Here is a 26,696-nt window from a genome sequence, read left to right on the forward strand (position 1 = left end):
ATAGTTTCATTTTGTGACTCCCTCGAAACTAACATTTTTTGGTTCAATGATATATATATATATATTTTAGATGTGTATTTTTTTAATTATTTCGCTGTATCGATTAAAATGATCCACAATGTATCATTATATTAATTTTTATTATTTTTTACAATTTAATTTAGTTAATTAAATGATTGTTTCAATTAAACGATTCTAAAGTTTATTTTTTAATTCACAAGTAAATGAAATTCTGTAGAATGTAATGTTTACTTAATCTGAAAAAGATTAATATAAAACTGTATATATGCTTCAAACAAATTCTTTATTTATAAACAATTAGAAAAACTTCCAATAATTAAATTTTATTTTTTAAATTCATGTTTATTAAACGATGTAATCGCTGTTGACCTGTTAGAAAGTTCATTTCTTCAGTCTGTTGTCAAACTGCAAAAACAGAATTGTATTTTAGAATACATAACTTTAATTAAATTTTAAATTTAATTTCAATTACAATAAAAGATTATATAAATATCATAAGATGTAATTGATTTAATGTAAAATGAAAAAATTGTCAATCAAATTTACGAATATTATCATAAAATTGCTTACATTATCATTTACATTGTTATATAAATCATCATGTATATAATTATTAGGTTCTTTGTGTAAAATCTCTACGAATAAATTGCATAGTGGGTACAATTTACTATCTGTGTTTTTGTGGCATTCCATCAAAGTTATTTCCTAGAAATAACGTTATAATAAACAATTAAAATAGGATAATAGAATATTTTTTAAAATTTAAATAAGTGATATAAACGGTTAATATAAAAATAATGCTGAAAATTAGCAAAACAATTTATTAAATTTTTGTAATATATATATTAAGTAACAAAACATTTCTTTCTTTATTTTTAATTTTTACATTGTATCGATGATATATTATTAGTGAACAATTGAATGTCGACAGAACGACTGAAGAGTTGAAAAAAGTCTACAGATAAACGAATTAGTTATTTATTGTTTTCTGGTTCACAAGCCTGTTAAATAACACCAAGCGTTGAGAAAAAAAATAAAAGAAATAGACAACAAATAAATTCAAAAACATGATATAAAAGTAAACAAACGAGCTATTAAGAAGCGAGATACAAATACAAACACTATTCAACTGTATGAGACATGCACGGGTGTATGAATCTACCTCCTCCTGATTTTCATTCAAGGTTCTAATTATGAATGAGAACATCGAACAGTCAAATTGTTTAGACATTTTATTAAAATAAAGCTAAGATTAATAACTTTCTGTGTAACAAGTGAAATTTTAATAGCATTTATGATTTTGAAAACTTCGTGGTTAATCATAGTTAAAAAAAAGTAAGGTATCTATTGAAGCTGAACATCGTGTTATATTGTCAATAGCCCAATAACTTATTCATAATAATTACGTATTTTTAAATGCATTTTATAATGTAAATTATTTTTTTCATTTAAATATAATTTGTATATACGTCTTACAAAAATAAAATATTAATGATATTCTTTGTAACTTTATTTTATTTCTGTGAATTCTGAGAATATCAAAAAGTATGAAATAATATTACCTTTGACTTTGCATAATAATTCTCGCATTGACTTGTGTCCGGAGGAATCTAGAAAAGTTAATTTTCTATTAATTTCTGGTCATATGTCAGAATATTATTTAAGTCTTACTTGAATATTTAAAGATTATTAGCAATTATTAATTATAATTTCTTCTATATTCTTGTATCTTTATATATTTTTACTTTTTAGAAAGCATTTAGAATACATCAGGAATTGCGAAAACATCTGTTTTGTTTCACGCCATATGCTAATAAGTCGATAGACATTACAGGAAACGCTTACTTTCATTAGATGCTAAAATATATTCACGTTTTATCTTCCGAAACAGTTAGAATTGGTTAGGTATTTTTTGAAATAGCAAATTTCAGCACATGGTTATTACACACAGACATAATTTAGTCCTATACAGTCATAAGTGTATAATATATATGATAACATACACAAATAGAAAGAAGAGAAAATATTTTATAATAAAATGGATGTCATAGTTACTATTTATATAGTAATTATGACATTTGTTAGAAAAGAGAATTGAAAAACTCTAAAATCAAATAATAATTTAATCACTTAAAAATAATTAATTGTCGCTTTATTTTAGACTAGATTTTAATTCAGGATCGTAATTATGATGACCATTATCATCGCTCAATCCAGTGTTTTTCAACTTCTTTCTAATAGTGGCACTCTCAACTCAGTAAGTTTTTTCTTGTGTCACTCCTACTCCTTTATCAATATACAGTTATTGCGTTTTTTGTATTTTAATAATACGATGTAAAAAGTATTCAGGCTATTGAGCACTTGTACGGAGCCCGAGCGTACAGCGGGCTTTTTCGAGATTTTTTGCTTGAAAACTAACGAAATACGTTAAATAATGTTTCTTTATTAATAAAAGAGTAGTCGTCAAGGTTTTGTTTCTAGTTAGAAAAAAATATATAATAATAATAATAATAATTTATAAGTGTAGGAATCGTCAACTTTTGTAGATCCGGGAATAATCTCCACCTCCTCCCTCTCGACAGCTGTGGAAGTTGGTGTTTCTCCGCTCTATATTTTGCAGTACCACAAAGTGTCGTTGTGGTACCCTCGTGGGTCGTGGCTAGAGGATTTGATCCCGGGATCCCGACCACTTTTTAGTCCCGAAATTTTCGGGATTAAGTTCTCTGATCCCGAGATTTTCGGGATTGACACCATTTTAAAAAAGTTGCAAAATAGACTGCATGAAGCGAAACGTTCAGTGCCAGTGCTCTTAACAGAATTACTTGCCTATTATTTTAATATAAAACTTCTTGTATTTTGAACTAAAATGATATGCAAGCAATTCTCACTGGGTTACCTGTTAGATGACCAGGGCCGGATTTAACAATCAGAGGCCGTGGGCACAAATACGGTGGAGGCCCCTTTTAAGAGTAGTCAATTTGATGATTTAGAAAATTTACACAAAATACTGCACTTTCAACTAGATTTCAACTAGGAAGTTGTAAATTTCATTTAAAAATAAGGTTATTGTAAACATACATATATTTTATTGTGTAAAACTAATTATTTTAATTTAATTGAAAAATACCTATGTAAAATTTTTTCCCGGAATTTTCCAATATGTTTCATATGTTTTTTCCCGGGTTTGGTTTTCTCTGCCTGTGGCCCTCATGATTAGGCCATACTAGGCTGTCGCGGTAATAATGTGTGTCTAAACATAGTTTATTGCGTTTTTTGTATTTTAATAATACGATGTAATAGGGTAGTTGCTCTGGGCACCGGCCCCAAATTCCCTTATGTAAATTCGGCCCTGCATAAAGGTTTTTTCAATTTATGTATGTTTAAAGAGAACTCACTGATGCTTGAAAAAGAATAACTTTAACATGAAGACAGTGATTTTAAATCTGGTTAGTCTAACTCTAAGTCTGATTAGTTAGAGTGATTCGATTAGCTAGGCGTATACAGTAAAATACGTTGATTTTTGTCAAAATTTTAATTTCGTTGATTTTTTCTAAATTTTGATTTGTTGATTAAAGAGCTGATTTCTGTAAGACCTTATTTTTTATTAATTTTCAATACCGAAATAATCCTGGGAATCCCGGGATTGACTAAGTATTAGGGTTTGGGAAGTCTCGACATTCTCAAAGTCCCGGGACACGAGACAACTCACGATCAAAACCCGGGACGTCCCGGGACTTTGAGACTTAGACGTTAAGAATGTAAACATTTTTATAACATAAAAAAAAAACATTTGATATAGAACATAGATGTATCACAGAAATAAATTAATCAAAGATTCTTAGACTAATTGTAAAATATTATTCGAGCAGTAATTATATATGTTATAAACCAAATGATTAATAGGGCATTATATATAATGCCCAGCCATTATGAATAATGACTAAACTGGCTGCTTAGCCTGATAAATATCGACTAATTTATGAAATTAATCACACATTATGAATACAGCCACATTCCCTTTAGACAATTTGATTTTTTAAAAAATCTCCACGTTTTTCATTAAGAATTATTTATTTTTATGAATTATTTTAGTGTTTTAAAAACAACATGAGATCTTGTAAAAGTAAATATTATTAATTTTATTCTACACGCTATCAATGCCGGAAGATAGCGGGCTAAATAAAAGCTATAATATTATTTAATTACAAAATAATTTGGTACTAAAGTGAGACGATAGGCGACATCTTTTATTAACTTTCATAATTATAATTTAATAAATTAATTTTTAAAATAATTTATAAATACTGGAAGAAAAAATCGGCCCGGAGGAGGACTTGACAGTAAGCAGGAGTTGTGGGTTCAGATTCCTGCTCCGGGCCGATTTTTTTTTCCAGTATTTATAAATTATTTTAAAAATTAAGTAATTAAAGTTAATAAGAGATGGCGACTAACGCCTCACTTCAGTACCAAATTATTTCGTAATTATATAATATTATAGCTTTTATTTAGCCCGATATCTTACGGCATTGATGGCGTTGTAGGTTAGAATGTATCGGGTATTAATGTTATTGTTTATTTATTAATTATATTAATTAAACTAATATTAACGAAAAGTATTATTAACAAATTTATAATTCAAATAAAATATCAACTTAAAGAAAAACTTCTGGAATGTCATTTTTGTTATAAAAAAATTCCTTGTTGCTAGTTTTGAAAAGAGTTTCTAAATCTTCCTTTGTGTTAATCTTGGTCGATGATTTATCAGGTATAAAACTATTTAGTCCAACTTTTAACATTGCTCCAAACATGACCTCATCGAAGATGCAATTTACACAAGTATGATGCACTCGATTTTTCATCGGTTGTACAAAACGTAATCATTCCGACCATTTGTTAGTGTTATCAGTCTCCAACCAAGAACTAAGTATATTTTCTACGTCTTGATTACGTCTTTCTATTGAACTCTGACTTTCAGTTCTCGGGATTTCCATGCACCAATTTCAATTCAGGCAACATACTACAGTTCTTTGATGACATTATTGGCGAATTCTCTGCCGTTATCGCTTTGTAGAGTACTCGGTGAACCAAATATTGTAAAAATGTCTAAAACAACATAGGCTACATCTACAGTCATTTCGGTTTTTAATGGTCGTCGTTGAACGAATTCAGCAAGGTGGTCATGGTAGACGAACATAAATTTATATTGGTCATCGGCTTGCGACCGTATCAAATATACTGATTTTGTAAAAATTTGACTGTTTTGACATTTTGCTGCTATTAATTGACTCATTTAATCGGTTGTTGAAGCGGCTATTCACGTCACCTAATAATTGCTCCACGATCTTCACTTTCTCAAGGAAAGAAACACTATTTTAAGAGACAAAGGTAAAATTAAAATGTCGCTCAAGATTAACTACTGATGGCATGGATTTAAAATTTAATACTAAACTCAATAAGCATACGCAACTCAGACGCGATTGCTGATTGGCTAGTGTATGTCGAATGATAACTCCTAAAGGTATTAATCATCACTTTGCCCGATCAGATTATAGCAGTATTAATAGTGACCGGTCAATCTGGTAAATTATTATAAAAAACCTGAAATTGTTACAGTTCCCGATTTTGTTTGTCATTATTCATAATGCCTAGTCATTATGAATAATGCCCGTATTAATCACTTAGTCCATAATATAGATACTTAAAAAATTATCACAAGATTATGTTAGAGTTAGATCCTTTTGTTAAATGCTAAGATCTAAGATTAAATTGCAATATAAATAATTTCCGAATCATGTGTTTTGCAATTTAAACAGGAAAAGATCGAACGATATTATTTTTAAACAGATAATTTTAAGTCTTCGCATACTTGATATAAAAATATTTTAAGTTTATATACTTACACCAATTTCATTATTTAATTTTGTTTCAAATTCTTCCAAAATTTCTCCATTCTAAGATTATACATTATAAGAGAAATAAATATTCACAAAATGAATAAACTATTTCGTAAATTACGTAAATAGATCCTACCTTCTCAAAATATTCAATTATTTCTGGTTTACAATGTTCATCTTTCAATATGCAGTCCATTATTGTCTGAAAAAATATAATAATAACAATTATACAATCAAATCAATAATTATAATACTACATTAATATAGAAAAGTAAATACCGGCATATACTTGGGTGATTCACAATCTTCTTTATTCTAAATAAACGGAGTTATTTATATATACATATTTTAATATATTAATAAAATTTATAACAAAAAAATTAATTTGTAATTTATAAAGAATATTAATGAGTGAAATCCATCTTATACCTCGAAATAGTCGCCTGGTTTATTAAGAGAAGATTTGCAGCAACTTACATCGACTTCATGTACCTAAATGATGAAATAACATTAATTAATAATAAATTTAGAGTTTTGACAGAAATTATATGTATTATTTCAAAACATTTTACCATTGATTCATTAATTTTCTTCACAACACAAGTATTGAAAATGTTCATGCAGTGATCCCTACTTACACCATAAGGCGCTAAAAATTTCACGAGTATTAAAATAGAATAATGAAAAATATTTGAATAAATATGAAACACGATTTTAGATTAAAATAAATAGCATCTCAATTGTACAAAGTTAAAAAAAAAAATATATATATATATATAAGGCTTTTAACATTTTAAGGTTTTGTATTCATAATGTTTTTTTCTGTATTTACACGTATTTATTTAAGACAGCTTAGAAACTACATCTGTACATAGAAACTGTTAGAATGAAAGTGACCCTTGTTACAGGTGGTTACACGTAACTAACTATTGTTGTTCTTTCTCTTATAAGTCGAGAATACCCCTATCAACACAACAATCATAAACATTTCGGCGACTTAATTGAAAAATTCAAGGGTTGACTTGCTACTTCAATTATTAATAGACATTTTATCGTTCATTATAAATTATCTCTTTAAATTTATTTTCTGATATGAGAGTAACTGTGTTCTTATAACTATTTAATTGTTAATATAGCAATTAATAAAATTATTAACAGGTTTTTACATAATTCGGTTGTTTTGAGAGATGTTAAGAGCAAATTTTGCTTTGAGATGTTCCATACAGTGCCAAAATATTGTACAATAGAAATACATATACTCTGGTGGTGGTTCTGTTTGAATTTAAAGCAAGAAATTTTACATTTGAGATTATTTTTAGGTATTATTAGTTTTAGATCAATTTCGGAATATTTTAAAATAAGATAATCGAATAATTTCACTTGGCAATGTCACTTGCATGAGTGATTTTAAGAAATATTATAACAAAAAAAAAGAAAACAAAATGCTTATGCATTATATTTAAAAACAATGATCCAATGCTGTTGAGGATAAACTGTAAGTAACACACTAAGTACAGAATATAAACATTACTTAAGTTTGTATTCTGCCTGTGCCTAAAATCTCAACTGATTGAAATTCGTTTTTCTATATATTAGATACGTAAACACGATATTTTCAATTTTGCTAAGAAATACTTACATGATACTTCACAATTTTTGGTTCTACGAACGATATCACATATTACACCGTATAATTCATCGTCATCATCTTTATCAGAACACATGGAGCATTCTTCTTGCTATGAAATTCATATTATTTGCAATTTTATTATGTTCAAGGATTAAAGTTAAAAATTTATTTAATTTTATTTAAAATTTTTAATTTAATTTAAAACAGTTCTTTGAGCTTGGTTTTTAGTAACACAAATAGATCTTACTTCCAATCGTTTCGCGTAATCTTCACAATCTTCTATACTGTTTGGTTGCTTTAAAAGATTAAATATAAAACATTTAGCTAAAGTGTTTTAACTAAAATATGAAAATATTAATTGACTTTTATATAATTGTAGTTATTAAATAAGAATAATAAGAAAATATTGTAAAAAGACTTAACTTACTCCAGCAGCATTTCTCAAATCTTTTTCCATTTTTGTGTAGGTTTCTGTTCTCTAAATGAATTTTAAAAAATTTCAACATGGTTTAACAAGTCGGTTAAATGTTTATTATAATTTTCTTTTATTTAATAATCTTGCAATCAATTTGTAAATGAACACTCAATATAGATATGAAAAATATTTTTAAAAGTCACATAAATGCATTTAAAGGTAAAAAATATATATATTTTTTAAAATCTTTAACAGCATTCTTGGTATTCTAAAAACGTGGGGTGTTCATTGTTAGAAACGTGGGTCTCCACAGAAGGCGGGGCAAACGGGGCACTTGCTCACTCTGAAATTAAGTAATAAATTCCACAAATTATATTCGTAACAGTGATTGAGATATGTAATCTTGCACCCACGACCATGCGACGTTTTGTCTGTCTTTTTCTGTAGATTCAATACTGTATTCTATAATCTACTTGTCAGAAACCTCCCAGAATTTAAATAATTCAACATAAATTTATTGATGTAATATTTTGTCTCCAAGATTTTCTCCCTGAAAAATTTTTACTAGATCGGATATTGGGAGTAGATAAAAATTAAGTTATCTGGAAAGACAGAGTAAGTTAATAAAATGCGTATAAAAATACAAAAAGTCGACAGGAAAATGCAGCGCTAGATTTACACTTGTGATTTTAAGCTACAGCATATAAAGTCTTTACTCGCCAGTAAATACTGTAATACAAAATTTAAAAGTGCGAATCCTAAACTGCATCCTTGCACTCCAAGGCTCGAAGCTATAGTTTATTCAGCTTAAGTGTAAATTCGACCCCCCAAAAATGGTCAGCTTTAGGAGTTTATAGTTACAAAGTATTAGGTGATTTTATTCAATGTTGTAAATTATTAATTTTATGGCATTAATAATAAAACGTAAAGTCATAATTAAAGATTATTTTACCTTCATAAAATACATTGTTAAATTCCAATTGCATTCTTCATCAAATTCCATGCAATCGAAAACATCCTAAATTAAATAAATTATTCAGTAAAATTTTATTCAAATATATGTTATCAAATTAATGGAAAATTTCGAATAAATGATAATTATAAAAAGTTTACATTAGACATTAAAAATAAATAAATTTTAAAGATACTAACAGTTAATAGTCTCTTGGTTAAACATCTCTGTTCCAACTGAATAAAAATAAATATAAATAATTTAAAACTTTATAATAAATAAATAAATAAAAATTAAATACTGAACAAGCGTTAAAAACATATATTATACAGGGTGAGTCAGGTAAATTGTAACAGTAAAATATCTCAAAAACAAAGTGTTGCAGAGGGAAAATGTTTAAAATAACATTTTGTTTAATAATCAGTTAAACATTTAGTTCAAACACAATCAACAGAAGACTTATCATATACTTGCCTGTGTTTATTCAACAATTAAACTTAGCAACATCAAAAGGTAGGTTGTGAAAACAGAGAAAAGGACACTTTGGTTTCGGTTGATGTGGATAGACTATGTTAATGAGTTGTTGGATGTCTACGTTAGTGGGTTGTTGAGAGTGTTAGAATATCCGATGGTCGTGTTGATAAAATGAATTGAAAAAATAAAAAAAAGGAAAAAGAATAATATAATGAATGGTGATAGTGGATTGTTGCCTGACACGTGGTTATAATGCGTACGCCTACTGAATGCGGACAGTTGTAAAAAAGGATAATCCGACAAAATTTGTTTTTCAAAAAACGAATGTATTTTGTTGAAAATTGTGTGTAGAATATCATTTTATGTATGTTAATCTTATTGTTTTTAGTCGTGTTTTTTAATTACAGTAGAGCGTCGAAAATCGGAATCAATTGGGGACTGGGGTTGTTCCGATTAGTCATTTGTTCCCATTACCGACTTTGTACGAAAAAATATATTAATCTGTCCGATGTTCAAATTTTTCTCCGTTGCGTGTCGCTTCGTGTTGAATTTTCGTCGATTTTAAGCCTAACGAAAATTTTTATAATAATAATCGAGACTATCGTATCGTTAAAAATTATTTCTGCATTTTGTACAAACAAAATAAATATATTAAAGAATATAAAAAACATGAAAATTATACTTTAGAAGTAAATCTAGTATCAAAAACGTTCGATTCGGCACGACACAATCCGACTGAAAATCGTTCCGATTACCGGCGTTCCGATTAACGACTCTCTACTGTATAATATTAAGAATATATTTGAATCATCTTTTACTTTCCCGACTGTATGTTTACATAACAAGGAAAAGTATTGGAATCGTGTCAAATTTGATAAATCTCCATGTTTTCAGAAGTTCTGAAACCAAAAACGTCAAAAAAAGTGGCAGAAAAAAGAAAAAATTCGTGGATATGTATATGTTTGTAGGTGTGTTGGAGTCTACTTCGTTGAATATATCAAGATAAGATGAAGAGTAAAAAAATAAAATTCGGCTCGATAGCTTATGTATGCATTGATTCTATTACATTTTAATTGTGAAAGGAGTGAATGGAGAGATAAAGGATGATTACGTGTGATATCTCAAGTTGGGTCGGGCTTAATGAAGATTTTATCATTTACAGTTTTTCATAAAACTCATTTCTGCCTTCATAATTAAACGTTTTGTCATTTCATGATCATTAAAATTATAGAAGCTGCTTATAATAAAATCTCATAACAGATGGCGACACACACAATTTTATTTGTTTATTACGTTTAATAAAAGTTATTTTTAAATTTAAAACTCATAACAGCCAGAAAACTTACAAACTAGTTGCTGGATTTTTAAACATAACGTTATAAAAAGTAAGGGAGATTGTAAAAAAGTAAACAATTTAATGACGTGTATCTGTTTAAAGAGTTGCAGAATTAAAAGCCGGCTCAGGAGAATATATATATACATATACATACCTTAATTTCCAATACAAGTACAAATAATTATTAACTCGTCTATTTGAAATATAAAATCTTTGATAAAATTTTACATATCTTTCGATAACCGTCGTACATTTTTAGCGAATGTTTTTTTTAAGTTTTAAGGTATTAATTTTATTAAAAAAAGATGTTTAGATATATAATTTAAATCAAATTTTGTTTGTGTAAAAAAGCACTCATTTTGAAATTTACTGTTTATTTTTTAATGCAGGTTATCAAAATTCTTAGCAAAGTTTACAACATAACATTTTTATCACTAATTTTTTAACTTGTCTAAGTGATTTAAAACGTTTTTATAATAGAATAAAATATGGAATTTAATCGAAATATATGAATTAATTATATTTAGTCGATTTTAAATCACATTATTCAAAATAGAATATTCAGTCGAAAATTTACCTGTTCACGAAATTCATTGCCTAGGAATGCCTCCTTACAACAGAAGGTTTCTATTGCTCGTACCTGAGAAATTCCATACAATTTTAGCGAATAATATCGAATAACAGTAAAATAATAACAACAAATAACTTACTCTTGGTTTGCAAACTCTCTCAGTGAAACAATTCTTGAACGTCAGTCAAACATGTTTCTTCTATACAATGAATGAAATAATTATTTAAATATTAAAACCTATATTTAATAATATATTTTCTTATTAACTTTTCTTTTTATATATTTTAATTGACTACGAAGAGCATAATAATAATTTTATTAAATTCTATTAATAGAAATTTAAAATATTAAACATTGAATTTATAATTATTTAAGACAAACTAATTAGTAATTTAGACTTACCATTTCCATAAATCTCTTTAATAAAGAGAAAAGAAGTTATGACGAAGATGTTTAAACATTTCATGTTCACTCCGAGTAATGAATTATCGGAATTCGAACAGATCTTAAATTACTTCCGTTTGTGTATATTAAACAGGTGCAGTGATTTATATAATTACGTCTACTCTTTGCTTTTCAAATGCACTATTGACACTATTAACGTATTGCTTGGAAAATAAAATATTTAAATCAAAATTCAGAAAAAGATTATAAAATTCAATATTCGGCAATTTCACAAATTATTGTATAAAGAGTGTAAATAAGTCAATAATTGTTTTATGCAATTTGATTTTAAATCTAATTACTTTTTATAAACTCTCCTTTTCTTTTTATTCAAAAAGATGCAATAAAAATAGATGAATTGAATTTTTTTCTTGTTTCACTTTTATTTATTTTCTATTTAAAAACGTCATTTTTAAATAAAATCGATTGAATTGTAATAAATGACGTCGATTTCGATACTCGAAAGTTATATGAAACAATCATTACTACACGAACCAAAATTTATGTTGCATCTGTGACGTTATTTGTTATGATATTTTATTCATATAGATTTTTTTATATTTTTAATTATTATAAAATGGCAGAAAGCTTAATTTTGAGGGTAGGAATGGGTTTTACAAAAAATTATAAATGGTGATAATGAGTAACATTCTTATTAAGTCTGACAGTAATCGAGATATGACACACGGCCCCGTTTATCTCCCCACCCCGTCGACCTTTAATCTCCAAAATTTAACAGCATCAATCCACCTAATAAACAAACCTCCGTGAAAAATTTCAGAAATTTTCGACAAAAAAATCACAGGAGTTATTAAGCTTCATACTGAGTAAACAAAATCGTGCCCCCACAAACACATCTATACATTCATACATACAAAAATTACCACCCAAATATTTCTGCAATTCTCGATGTTTCAAGGTGTTCTGAGTACAAATATGTAAAAATTTTGTGGCTCGTTTTTGACCGATCGCCATACTTTTCCTCTTATAAATGTAATAGAACCAGGAAAGTAAAAGAAAAATAAAATGCAGGAAATCACAATTATTTATTTAGGTGATTAAATTCATACGACTACAGACCGCTCGATGACGATATTTAAAATTTTTTTTTTTTGTTTAATTTTATATATTTTTTGAAATATTTTGTTCTACACAAAACGGACAAAATACTAATATGAACCCACCCTTGTTTTAAGGAGTGACAAGTAATGGCGGTTGATTTTTTAAACTATCATCAAAATAATAATAATAATAATAATAATAATAAATCCTTAAATGTCGAACAAAAACATGTCATTCGGAGATTTCATGGCTGCAAGATCATCTCTGATTTTCCGAGAGATTCCCAATAACTCTTATAATATGTTCGTGAAATGTTAGTAAAAGTTTTATTTGAGTATTGTATTTTCACAGAAAAACTGAGAAAAATTATTAAATCAAATGCACTGATTATTATTACAGTAGAACCTCTATTATCCGGACTAATTGGGGATGAGGGTAGTCCGGATAAGAAAAATTCCGGATAATCGAAAAAATAATAATTGACAGTGCATATAGTATGAATAATTTTTATTTGTCTAGATTTACATATAGCTTCAATATTAAATTATTTTTTATTAAGAAATTCAATTAACGATTTTTGTTTAAAGCTAGCTGTTCTTTTTGAAGCTGCTAAATTGCGAATACTTTTAAGACATATAAGTTGTCCTGAGTTACACTTTTCTTAGCTCTCAAACCACTTCATGGCGACATCTAAGCACTGAAAAGCTTCAGAATGTGTAGGACCAATATCTCTTACTTCGCAAATCTCTTCGTCTTCTCGATCTTGTTCATCTGAGGCAGATATTTCTTTAATTATTTCCTCATCATTCAAAATTTGGAATCCAGGATCGTTCGCATCGCAATTTAACCACTCGGTTACATCTTCTTCGTCACATTCACCACATATTGAAATTTGTGCTATTGCTTCCGCTATGTCTCCTATACCACTTTCTACTGTTACTGGAATTTACTAGTGGTCTTTTCAAAATTTTGTTCCATGCATTCCATCACGTACGTACATAAACAGTGTCGCAATTTGCCAAGTGCAAATCAGCAAATTCGTACAATTTTTGTTTATTTTGAACAATCCGGATAATCGAAAATCTGGATAATAAAGGTCCGGATAATCGAAGTTCTACTGTATTATCATCATTAAAAGGCACTAGACATATAGTGTTTAGTGCCTTTTATAAATTTCTACTACTCATCGATATTTTACTTCGTAGATCGTTGCGAGTGAGTGTGAGTGACATAGACCATAACGGTAACTTAAAGTACATTTTTACACAATACAATCAGATTTTGCGTAAAATTATTGAAAAATATATGTATAATTGTTTCCAAAATTTCAAAGATAAATTTAATTTGTTAAGTGTAAATAAAGAATGTTTTATTTGAATATCATCTGTGTGAGTGTACTCGGTGAACAGTTTCAAAACTATAGCACCAAATCTTATTTAAAGTCCTTTAATCACTACGTTGAATTTTTCTATTCTGTTGTCTACGTAAACTGGGATAAATATCGCTTTAGGATACTCCTATCTTGGCCACTTAAGTGAGGCTAAGTGGTTATCATGATGGAATAAGATTTATATTAAAATTTCTGCAGTCTTACAGGGGAATTTCAAACGTAGTCACAAAAGCGAGGATTTTATCTCATTATAAATAAATAAGTAGTAACGATTTGTTGATTAGTTAAAGGTTTTTGTCAATTGCGATAACACTTTTATCGTTTAGTAGACTCTGATTTTAATTATCAGCACTCTCTTCTCGTTTTATTAGGAATCTTTATTTACGCTGAATATCAAAATCCTCCAAAGCATATTAACATGTTAAGTATAAATAAGCAAATGAGCTGCTGCTTGATTGCATCAGCACGAGAAAGCTGTCGAATGACCCGCTAAAAAAAGGATTATCTATTGAGAAAACGAACAACTTTGGAAGCTGGTGTTGGACGTTCGAGGGTGTCGAGAATGAAAAATAGTGATCTGTCACATCACCAAAATTTAAGACTTGGCAGGAAGAAGGTATTGAATGCCAAAACAAAAAGATACTTTATACGTTTGATAACGAGCGGACGTTATGGTGAGACACGGCATTACGAGTAAAGACAACGGAAAGATGGCTTAGGAGTACACGTGAATACTTCATCTATTCACTACGTCTAAAACGTAACATGGCCATTTAGCCTAATAAGCCTAAACTTACCAATCATATCAACGGTAGTGTCTTAATTGTGAAGATTAAAACATTGAAAGATTGGAAGAGGTTGTCTGATCAGACGAAACCAAAATGAACAGGGTTGGTTTAGATAGTCGAAAATAGGTGTAGATCAGAAGGATCAAGTCTATAACTGAACGAGAAGCACAAACCCTTACGAAACGATTACTGTATTACTGCATTTGTGATTCCATCAAATACATCATAAGTTCTTTATCACAAGCTTACTGTGATGAAAATAACACATGCTGTGGTAATAGTGTTTTTTTAACATGTTTATTAAATAATAATAACTTTCTGATGACTTTTTTCAAAGAAAACTTTACTGTGTGAAAACTGCGTAAAATTTCACTTATAACTTCTGGTGAGTGCATCTTTCAAAGAAGTATTTTAGATAAAAGTTTGTTTATTTTTGACGTTGAATGCAATATGCAATAAAAATAGGAAGAAAATGTATTTTTACCCTATTATAACCAATTGCAGAGCCATCTGTAATGAAACCAATAGTTTCATTTTGTGACTCCCTCGAAACTAACATTTTTTGGTTCAATGATATATATATATATATAATATATATAGATATGTATTTTTTGAATTATTTCGCTGTATCGATTAAAATGATCTACAATGTATCATTATATTAATTTTTATTATTTTTTACAATTTAATTTACAATTTTTTACAATTTAATTTAATGATTCTTTCAATTAAACAATTCTAAAATTTATTTTTTTAATTCACAAGTAAATGAAATTCTGTAGAATGTAATATTTACTTAATCTGAAAAATCTTAATATAAAACTGTATATGTGCCGCAAACAAATTCTTTATTTCAATTAGAAAAACTTCCAATAATTAAATTTCATTTTTTTAAATTCATCTTTATTAAACGATGTATTCACTGTTCTTCTGTTAGAAACTTCATTTCGTCAGTCTATTGTCAAACTAGAAAAAAAAGTTTGTATTTTAGATTAAATAATTTGAATTAAATTTAAAATTTAATTTCAATTACGATATAAGATTATATAAATATCATAAGATATAATTGACTTATTATCATAAAATTACTTACATTATCATTTACATGGTTATATAAACCATCATGTATGTAATTAATAGGTTCTTTGTGTAAAATATCTAGCAACAACTGGCAGAATGGGAACAATTTTTTGTTTGTGGTTTTGTAACATTCCAACAAAGATATTGTCTAGAAATAACATTATAATAAGCAATTGAAATAGGACAATAGAATATTTTTTTAAAATTTAAATAAGTAATATAAACGGTCAATATAAAAATCATGCTGAATATTAGCAAAACAATTTATTATATTTTTGTATACATATTAAGTAACAAAACATTTTTTCTTCGTTTTTAACTTTAAATTATAACCAATAAATTAGCTGGTAGGTTTTTTTAGAAATTGTAGTTTTATGCATGCAATAATTAGTATAATAATCGTTGAAATAATTTTAATTACATTCTTTACCACTTTATTTATATCTGTAAATTATGAAAATATTAAAAAGTATGAAATAATCTCACCTTTGACTTTGCATAATAATTATCGCATTGACTTGTTTCCGGAGGAATCTAGAAAAGTTAATTTTTTAATTAATTTCTGGTTACATTTCACAATATTATTTAAACCCTGTTTGAATATTTAAACGTTATTAGCAAAATATTAATTATAATTTCTGTTACACAAGAATACTTTTATATGAGACTACGATACATACACACACACATTTATATAATGTGTGTATTATATATACATAAAGAAGAGAAAAAAATTTTATATTATAATAAGGATAAATCAATAGTAACTGTGACTTTTATAGAGGACAAAATAGGATTAACAAAAACTCTAAATAATAATTTAATCACTTTAAAATTATTAATTATTCATATAGTATGATATATGAACTCGTATATATCACATGCCTTTTGTCTGTATTTTAGATAATCAATAAAACATTTGGTTTCAAACACAACTGTTATTGATTGTGTTTGAACCAAATGTTTAATTGATAATTTAATTTTTATTTCAGGATCATGATTATGATGTCCATTATAATCGCTTAATCTATTGTTTTTTAGTTTTTTTTTTTCTAATAGAAAAAGTTGAAAACTTGATAAGTTTCTTGCTACACTTCAACTTCTTTATCAATATACTCATTGAGTTATTGCGCTTTTCGTACTTTCAGTAATACACGAAAGAAGTGTTTAGTCATCGACCACTTGTAGGGAGTCTCTTGCTATTTTTTTCTTTGAACAAATGAAATACGTTACACCTTTCATTATTAATAAAAATAATAATAATTTACAGATGTAGGAACCGCTACGAACTGCTAAATTTTTTCTAGACCCGAGAATAATTTCCAGCTCCGCTCTATCGATAGTCGTGGAAATGTTATGACGATGCTCGACACCTTAAAGTGTTGTTGTGGCACTCTAGTATGAAACCGAACATCATTTGAATGCCACTGGCTTCATCGTTCTAATTTCCAGTTAGATCGATCTCTTTATTCGTTCTCTTTTTCTTGTTTTACTTATTGTAACCTTTTTTTCTTCTTCTTATTTTGCACATCTCAAATCATTTTTTAATCTTTTCCTCCATCTCTTTTGACCCTGTTCTATTCATTTTTATTATTCCAATATTCTAGTTGATTTCTGTATTCGTTATCTCTTCATACTCATTTAATATAATGTATTTTGGACATTTGTCGTAAGCTTTTCCGAATATGTGAAGTTTTAATTTTGTCAATCTTAATTTCTCTAACGACACTTCTAAGAAATTTCAGTAATAATTTCTGCATTCTGCTAATATCTTTATTTTCTATTATCTGGCATGTTTGACAAGCATGTAAGCATGGGTACAGTGTATAATAGGTTTATCATAAAGCAATATCACAGCAGTTTTGTAATAAATCCCTCTTACATTCTGTAGAAATTTAAAAATTTTCATTTTGTTGTTGTAACTTTTATTATATTCTCTGCCATCATTTCATTGTTAATTAAGCAATAGCACAGAAAATTCCTTTAAATACTAGAAAAAACACGTTTATTAAAGGTAACAGAATACTAAAGAGACTTTTTTTAATGGATGTATTGTACAGTACCAGAGAAATAGAAAGTAGCATTAATCAAAAATTTTTAAACTAATCATAAAATATTATTTTAGGAGTAATTATAGCTTAAGATCTTTACAAATAAAGAGCTTGATTATTACAAGATTATATCTGAAGATAATAGTTACATCCTTTTGTTAATTGCTAAGCTCTGTGATTAAATTTCAAAATAAATAATTTCTGAATCATATATTTTCAAATTTAAACGGAAATATTAAACTAAAAATTAACTATTTAAAATTAATAAGTCTCCATATACTTGATAATAGTCTAATATAAAAAGATCCTCAGTTTATATACTTACACCGGTTTCATTATTTATTTTCGTACGAAATTCTTCCAATATTTTTCCATTCTAAGATTATACATAATTAATTTAGTGAATATTTATTTCTTTTTAAAACGATTTCGTAAATTACGTAAATAAAGTTTACCTTTGTATAATATTCAATTATTTGCTGGTTTACAATGTTCATCTTTCAATATGCAGTCCATTATTGTCTGAAAAAATATAATAATAACAATTATACAATCAAATCAATAATTATAATACTACATTAATATAGAAAAGTAAATACCGGTATATACTTGGGTGATTCACAATCTTCTTTATTCTAAATAAACGGAGTTATTTATATATACATATTTTAATATATTAATAAAATTTATAACAAAAATAATTAATTTGTTATTCATAAAGAATATTAATCAGTAAAATTCATCTTATACCTTGAAATAATCGCCTGATTTATTAAGAGAAGATTTGCAGCAACTTACATCGACTTTATGTACCTAAATGATGAAATAACATTAATTAATAATGAATTTAGAGTTTTGACAGAAATTATATGTATTATTTCAAAACATTTTACCATTGATTCATTAATTTTCTTCACAACACAAGTATTGAAAACGTTCATGCAGTGATGCTTATTTGCACAATAAGGCGCTAAAAATTTCACGAGTATTAAAATAGAATAATGATAAATATTTGAGTAAATATGAAACGTCATTTTAAATTAAAATAAATAGCATTTCTATTGTACAAAGTTTAAAAAAATATATATATATATATATATAAGGCTTTTAACATTTTAAAACTTTATTTTTTCGTAACGTTTTTTCTACATCTATACGTATTATTTTAAGACAGCTTAAAAACTACATCTGTACATAGGAACCGTTAGAATGAAAGTGATCCTTGTATAGATGGTATCGCGTAACTATTGTACTGTACTTCTCTCTCTCTGATAAGGCGAGACTATTTCCTGCCAACACTAAATATTCATAAACATTCTAACGTAAACATTTCTGTTTTCTATAAGAAAATGTCTTAATTGAAAAATTCAAGGGTTGACTTTCTACTTCAATTATTAATAAACATTTTATAATAAATTATCTCTTTAAATTTATTTTTCTGATATGAGAGTAACTGTGTTCTTATAACTATTTTATTGTTAATATAGCAATTAATAAAATTATATACAGATTTTTACATAATTCGGTTATTTTGAGAGATGTTAAGAGCAAATTTTGCTTAGAAATGTTGCGTATAGTGCCAAAATATTGTATAATAAAAATACATACTCTGATAGTGGTTTTATTTATATTTAACACAAGAAATTTTGTATTTGAGATTATTTTTAGGTGTTATTAGTTTAAGATCAATTTCGGAATATTTTAAAATAAGATAATCGAATAATTTCATTTGGCAATGTCACTTGCATGAGTGATTTTAGGAAATATAAGAAAATGTAAGAAAACGAAGTACTTTTGCATTATCTTTAAAAATAATGGTCTAATGCTGTTGAGGATAAACTTTGTAAGTAACACACTTAAGCATAGAATACAAACTTTTTTTAAAGTTACTTTGTAGGAAAACCTAAATTGCCTATGCCTAAAATCTCTACCAATTAAAATTCGGTTTTATATATATTAAAATCATAAATACGATATTTTCTATTTTGCTAAGAAATGCTTACATGATTTTTTTGTTTTACGAATGATATTACATATTACACCGTATAATTCATCGTCTTCATCTATATCAGAACACTTGGAGCATTCTTCTTGCTATGAAATTCATATTATTTGCAATTTTATTATGTTTAAGGATTAAAGTTAAAAATTTATTTAATTTAATTAAAATTTTTAAATTTAATTTAAAACAGTTCTTTGAGCTTGGATTTTAGTAATACAAATAGATCTTACTTCAAATCGTTTCGCGTAATCTTCACAATCTTCTATACTGTTCGGTTGCTTTAAAAGTTTAAATATAAAACATTTAACTAATTGTTTTAACTAAAATATGAAAATATTAATTGACTTTTATATAATTTAGTTATTAAATAAAAAGCATAAGAAAATATTTTAAAAATACTCAACTTACTCCAACAGCAATTCTCAAATCTTCATCCAATTTTGTGTAATTTTCTGCTCTCTAAATAAATTTTAAAAATTTCAATACAGCTAAACACTTTATTTACTAAACGGAAATCATAGTTAAATCAAACAATTCTAAATAGATGCTTAATATAATAGTAAGAATACCAAAATTCGACAGAAAAATGTAGGTCTAGATCTAAATTTGTGGTCTTAAACTATAACATATATGAATCCTTTTCTATCCGGAAATTAATACTAAATTTAAAAGTATGGCATCTGAACTGCACCCTTTAGCGTAAGGCCCTAACTAGAGATTGCAATCCAGCAGTGTTTTCAATCCAGTTGGATTTTTGCTGGATTAACAGCATTCCAGCTGGATTTAGCGCGGATGTATTTTTAGTGCAATAAAATGTTATCTATCAATATCTATCTATCCAGCAATTTATGGTATTTTTTAAAGAAATAAAACATTTTTTAAAAAATACTTAAGAAACTTTCATTATTTAGACTGGTCACTATAAATCAGTAAAACTTACACATTTAGGTAGAAACTTAACTTTGGTTCGGTTTAACACTTGAGATAGAGATAATTACTTTAAATGTTTAGTTAGGTTATAATTATAATGTAATCTTTAAGTTAAATAATAGCAAAGGTAATACTACTAATTAATTTATATTAATATATTATAATAATGTAAGGACGGATAATCAGTGGCAAAGTGGCTATCAGTCTTACCAGTTTTCTTATATAGGCTCTACATATCAGTCTGTAGTTATTTATAAGTAATTTAATTATTAGTGTTAGTAAAGTAGTGAGTAAGTAACTAGTTATTATTATCAGAATCATGAATCACATACGTTCATATCATTATGTATCTAAGATACTGATACTCATTAATTTAATTAACTATTTAACTAATTAGGTAGTCTCAGTTTCTCACTAATTTTCACAATAAAATTGCCTAGCGTAGCCCTCTAACCATCTATAGAACAAAGGTTATAAACTCATACTTAATAGAATTAGAGTAGAAGTTATAAAATATTAGTCTTGTCTTGAATAAAGTATTTTAAAAGATTAAATAAAATTAAATCAATCACTTCTGTTATTTTTTTGACTTTTCTGGAAGTAGGATCTCAAGAAACAAATGGTATTAATGGTGTTTTCTCCCAACCTACTTCTTAATGAATTGCATATGTTCGCTGCGGAGAAGGCCCTTTCTGCCTCTACGCTAGTTGGTTCCAGAATCATCAAATACAGTCAAACCTGTTTTTATGCGGGGGATAGGGACCGCATTAAAAAAAACGCATAAAAAAAAATCTCACGAAACTTCACGAATGGCTGTAAATAATAGTTTTCGCAACACAATTTTAAAAATAATTTTTTTATGCGGTCAACAGGGACCGCATAAAAAAAGTCTCACATAGAAAATAACTCAAAACCGTACGAAATAGAATTTATTGACAACAGATGTCAGCACTTGACTGCATCGTCTGGTCTATCGTCTGTTTTACATATTTTTGTCCAGGTGGTGTTTTGTTGACTTAAAAAGTAAATTATTTCATTTTTCGCATATTCATGCAATATTATTACTATAATAAGTGCATTTATGCTATAATAAGTTTATTTAGCTATAATAAGTCAACGTGAGACATGACGAATCGCACGAGACTAGTCGCCAACTATACCGCACAAATTAAAAATTCGCATTAAAAAAATCGCACAAATAAAAATCGCACATAAAAAGAGCGCATAAAAACAGGTTTGACTGTAATTATAAATCGTTCCGTCACGTGATTGATTGATGTAACATCCGACCGTAAATTAGAATTATGCACTAGGAGAGGAGTTACTTATTTTATTTAGCGAGAGCGGAAAGTCAACTGGCAATTAGATCAGCAGAGGTAAAAGGGCGGGCGGTGCGGTATAGAGAGAGGGTGTAGCACCCACACTGAACGACATCACTTTCGCAGCCGCCGAGCGATAGCGCACGTAACAAAGCGGCAACCCCGACAACGTAGACTTTTGCGCCATTATTTAGGAAGTTAATTGAGTATTCGCGGATCCGCAGCGCTGGATCCAGCACCTGATGGTGGATCCAGCAGGCCGAAGAATGCGCTGGATTGCTGGATGAGGGATCCAGCAATTGCAATCCCTAGCCCTAACATATACTGTAGTTTATTTAGCTTATGTGTAAATCTGACCCGAAAAAATAATTAGATTTAGTAATTCAATTCAATATTATAAATTGTTAAACTTATTACACTAACAATAAAATGCCAACTCATAATTAAAGATTATTTTACCTCTCTAAAGTAGTCTATTAAATTCGTTTTATACTTTTTATCATTATCCAAGCAATCGAAAACATCCTAAATTAAATAAATTTTTATTCAAATACAAAATTAGTAAATTATAATTATAAATAATTTAAATAAATGAATTTTAGAGATACTAACAAGCATTATTCTATTCCTCAGACAGTTCTTTTGCAACTAAATAAAAAAATATATATATATATATATGAATTATTATTTATTAACTAATTGCTAGACACACTGTTAAATTATTTATTATTATTATTATTTTATTCAATAAAGATGACCTAAACATACAAATACTCTATAACAAGTCATTATAGAAACAAATCTGTTATATAATTTAAAAGACGTTTTTCTAATCAGTATCATAAATTACCTTTTCACGAAATACATTGCCCACGAATGCCTCTTTACAACAGAACTTTTCTAGTGTTTGTTCCTGAGAAATTCGATAGAATTTTAGCGAATAATATATCAAATAAAAGTAAAATAATAATGGTAAATAACTTACTCTTGTTTCACAAATTCTCTTCGTGATGCAATTCTCGAACTCGGTCAAATATACTTTTTCTTATATAATCAATGAAATAATTATTTAATTATTAATTAAACTATGAAGAAAATACATAATTTGATTAAATTCTCTTTATAAAAATCAAAAATATTTTAAAATTTTTATTAAAATTGAATTTTAAATTAAACTAATTACTAATTAAGAGTTACCATTTCCGTAAATCTCGTTAATACACAGAAAAAAGGTTATGACGAAGAAGATGTTTAAGCATTTCATGTTCGCTCCGAATAATGAATTTTTGAAATTCACACAGAACTCAAATAGCTTCAATTTGTGTACATTAAACAGGTGCTGTGATTTTTATAATTACGTCTACGCTTCGCTTTTCAAACGCATTATTGACAATATTAATGCATTCCTTACAAAAATTTTTTAATTAAAATTCAGGAATAAAACTAACTAGAATTTAATATTTAATGACCTTTTTAAATGTTATAAATATTTAATAATTTATTAAGTAAGGAGTGTATTTAATTGCATGAATAAGTTTTTAAATCGGTAATCCTTTTAAACAGTCGATTATAGACGTAATTACTTTTTATAAATTTTACTTTTATTTATTTATTTATTTATCCAAAAAATTGCGAGTAAAACCGTTAAATAAAGTTTTTTTTATTGCATTTTATACAGTAAATAAGCAAAAATTTAGGTATTGTTTAATAAATATTTATTATAAATGAAATTGGTTTTGAAAATTCTATACAAATTACATAAAGGAAAAACTTAACTTTAACTAAAATATTTCGTGATTATTATTAATCAGCCTGTAAATCAGCATATTCTCTCTAGTATTTTCACACTTTAGAGTTTATAAGTTTTAAAAACAATATGGTTACATGCCTTCGATATTAATTGATAAATTAATAAGACATTTCAAGTGTTTAGAAACTAGTTAATTAAATATTATATTATATTTACAAATATATACATACGCGGCTGTCTAACCGATCTGTATCATTTGATCATATTTCGAATTCAATCATTATATTCGAAGTTTAGAGGTGTGACCCACCCTTCATACTCTCATATAACGATGCCACCTGGCCAATATTCTTAATACTGAAATGACCTGCGTAAAGAACGTAGACACGTTTCAGCTGTCATTTTGGAGATATCTGTATAATTTTGGGGGCAACATTTGTAAAGCATTTTTTTTTCTTCTTTTAATAGTATGCAGGATTAAATTATTTATACTTATGGATTTACAGTATATTATACTTAAATTCCTGAATTTTTATTTCATGAAAATATTTTATAAAGTCAATTAAATTATAATCAAAAATCAATTAAGGTTATATTTACAAATGCATGTTTTACTAGTTAGCAAAGGTAAAGGTGTGTTATTTAAACACAGCCGTTCCTCTTTATATAAGGAATTTTCCACTTTTGTGACGTAGAAAATTATAATTTTAAAACATTTCTTCTAATTAATTAAAAATAATTTTAATTTTTCCTTGTTATTTTAATAAATAAAAATTATTTGATTAAAAAAATTAACTTTATTTATTTATAATTACAGAAAAACCTCGCTTACATGACCACCTCTGAACGTCACCCTGTAAAACTGTATAAATTTTATTGTAAATCAAACTTTTTAGTCCACCTCAATTAAGTGGCCAAGATTGGAATAACCTAAAATGATATTTATTCCCGTTTACCTAGTCAACAGAATAGGAAAATTCAACGTTTCTAAACTTAACGTACTGTTTAAAGGACTTTAAATTGAAAGAACAATTATTTATTGTGGCATCGTCACAATGCCGGGCTCAAATTATGATGGACAATGCTCTCCACCTCAAATTAGTAGTGGCTTGCCCCTGTACATCCAACCTTTTCTTTTATAACAGAGTCGTGCATCTATCTAACACCTTTCAGGGAAAATATTTGAATTGAAATAACGTCATTTTCGGTTTGTATCGGAAGTTCGTACATAGTTAATCGGAGCTTTCTGCCCCTACGGTTTCCATATTTGATCTCGTCTTTCATCTATCTAACTCAGTTCTCGAAATTAAGGAAAAACAGACGGGCGGATGACAGTGGGAATTTATAGGTCTACAATTTTTTCAAATTGCAGCTCGATAAGTTCTGTTACTGAATTTTAGAACTCTTTGCCGAGTTATCTCCCGCAGATGATATTTAACTAAACTGAAGCCTACTAAAACAGCTTGCATTCATTCTACATTTACTCTGTTAATTAGTAATAAATAACTATGAGCCTGCTGGCCTTATTGATATGAATTCAGACTTTTCACACACCTTTCTGCTTTTTATTCATTATCGCATGATAGCCAGGAATGCATTTCGGCTTTTTAATAGCCCTCTTATACATGGTTTCCCAAATTAAAATTCACATTTTGTAGCTGGCTACAGTAAAAACTATTAATCAGAAAGTCATAAAATTTTGGATATGTCTTAATGAGAGATGAAAATTTTTTCTAGAGCAAACAAAAAGTTACTTCCGAAAACCATCACTAAAAGGGGCTTTTCAAATTGAAATAGTGGCACATTGACTTGCAAGATCCACAGACTTTGAAACTATAAAGTTTTTGGTTCTGGGGCATCTCAAAGTCTTGGTCTACCGTGATCCCATAATATCGCTATCAGACCTTAAAAACAGCATAACATGCCATGTGAGTAACACTACAATGCATACACTGCATGCAACCGTTGAACTTGCTGTTTTACGCTTTCAGATGGTAGCAGACAATGATGGCGATCATGTTTAAAACATGTTTTGTTCACATTAGACAGATAACTTGTGTAGCTCATTGTTATGTTCTGTATAAAACTATAGTATGCTTTCTTAACTTTTCCGGCAACATTTAAAACCTCGTCTGGCGCCATCTGTTATAGTATTTTATTTTTAAAACTTTTAATATTTTAAATTGTTATAACGTGGAGAAAAGCTTAATTTTGAGGGTAGGGATGTGTTTTATAAAAAATTATAAATGCTAATAATGAGTAAAATCCTCATTACATTCAGGTGAAAAACCAGGTGAAGAATAAAGATTGTTTTTTTTTCTGAATAAGACTTTCACTTTTTGCAGAAAAGGAAACACCAGTTAATAGGTCCTAATAATATGCTAAGTCCAAAATAGACAATAATGTAACAAAAATAGTACACAATAAGAACATAGAGGTAATGAATTAATGAACAAATAGGAAATTCATAAATATTTCTGTTAAATATTATGAACAATTTTATTAAACGATTTATTAAAACGATTTTATTAAATTTTATTATCTTTTGTATTTTACAAAACATTCTTATCGAATTCGTCTGTTAAAT

General features: G+C 27.5%; 2 protein-coding genes across 2 annotated transcripts; both read right to left on the reverse strand.

Annotated features, from left to right (window-relative positions):
• Positions 1–1,576: 1,576 nt before the first annotated feature.
• Positions 1,577–23,607, reverse strand: LOC136984637 (uncharacterized). Its single transcript, XM_067281704.1, has 14 exons — positions 23,557–23,607; positions 23,345–23,403; positions 23,210–23,272; positions 22,972–23,007; positions 22,819–22,884; positions 20,519–20,569; positions 20,341–20,388; positions 20,112–20,202; positions 19,002–19,078; positions 18,859–18,921; positions 18,708–18,743; positions 18,564–18,630; positions 18,434–18,484; positions 1,577–1,631 (listed from the first exon to the last, which is right to left on the reverse strand). The coding sequence occupies exons 4-12, from the start codon at positions 22,975–22,977 to the stop codon at positions 18,577–18,579; spliced, it is 492 nt and encodes a 163-aa protein (XP_067137805.1). The 5' UTR covers positions 22,978–23,007; positions 23,210–23,272; positions 23,345–23,403; positions 23,557–23,607; the 3' UTR covers positions 1,577–1,631; positions 18,434–18,484; positions 18,564–18,576.
• On the reverse strand, positions 5,910–11,763 carry LOC136984673 (uncharacterized). The gene is made up of 13 exons (XM_067281748.1): positions 11,696–11,763; positions 11,433–11,492; positions 11,300–11,362; positions 9,113–9,148; positions 8,913–8,978; positions 7,973–8,023; positions 7,793–7,840; positions 7,555–7,654; positions 6,488–6,564; positions 6,345–6,407; positions 6,195–6,230; positions 6,052–6,117; positions 5,910–5,972 (listed from the first exon to the last, which is right to left on the reverse strand). Exons 5-13 carry the CDS (start codon positions 8,961–8,963, stop codon positions 5,910–5,912), a joined length of 555 nt encoding a protein of 184 aa, XP_067137849.1. The 5' UTR covers positions 8,964–8,978; positions 9,113–9,148; positions 11,300–11,362; positions 11,433–11,492; positions 11,696–11,763.
• Positions 23,608–26,696: the final 3,089 nt, after the last annotated feature.

The sequence above is a fragment of the Centruroides vittatus genome, unplaced genomic scaffold (genome assembly GCF_030686945.1).
Source record: "Centruroides vittatus isolate TY-2023 unplaced genomic scaffold, ASM3068694v2 contig_926, whole genome shotgun sequence".
Lineage (NCBI taxonomy): Eukaryota > Metazoa > Arthropoda > Arachnida > Scorpiones > Buthidae > Centruroides > Centruroides vittatus.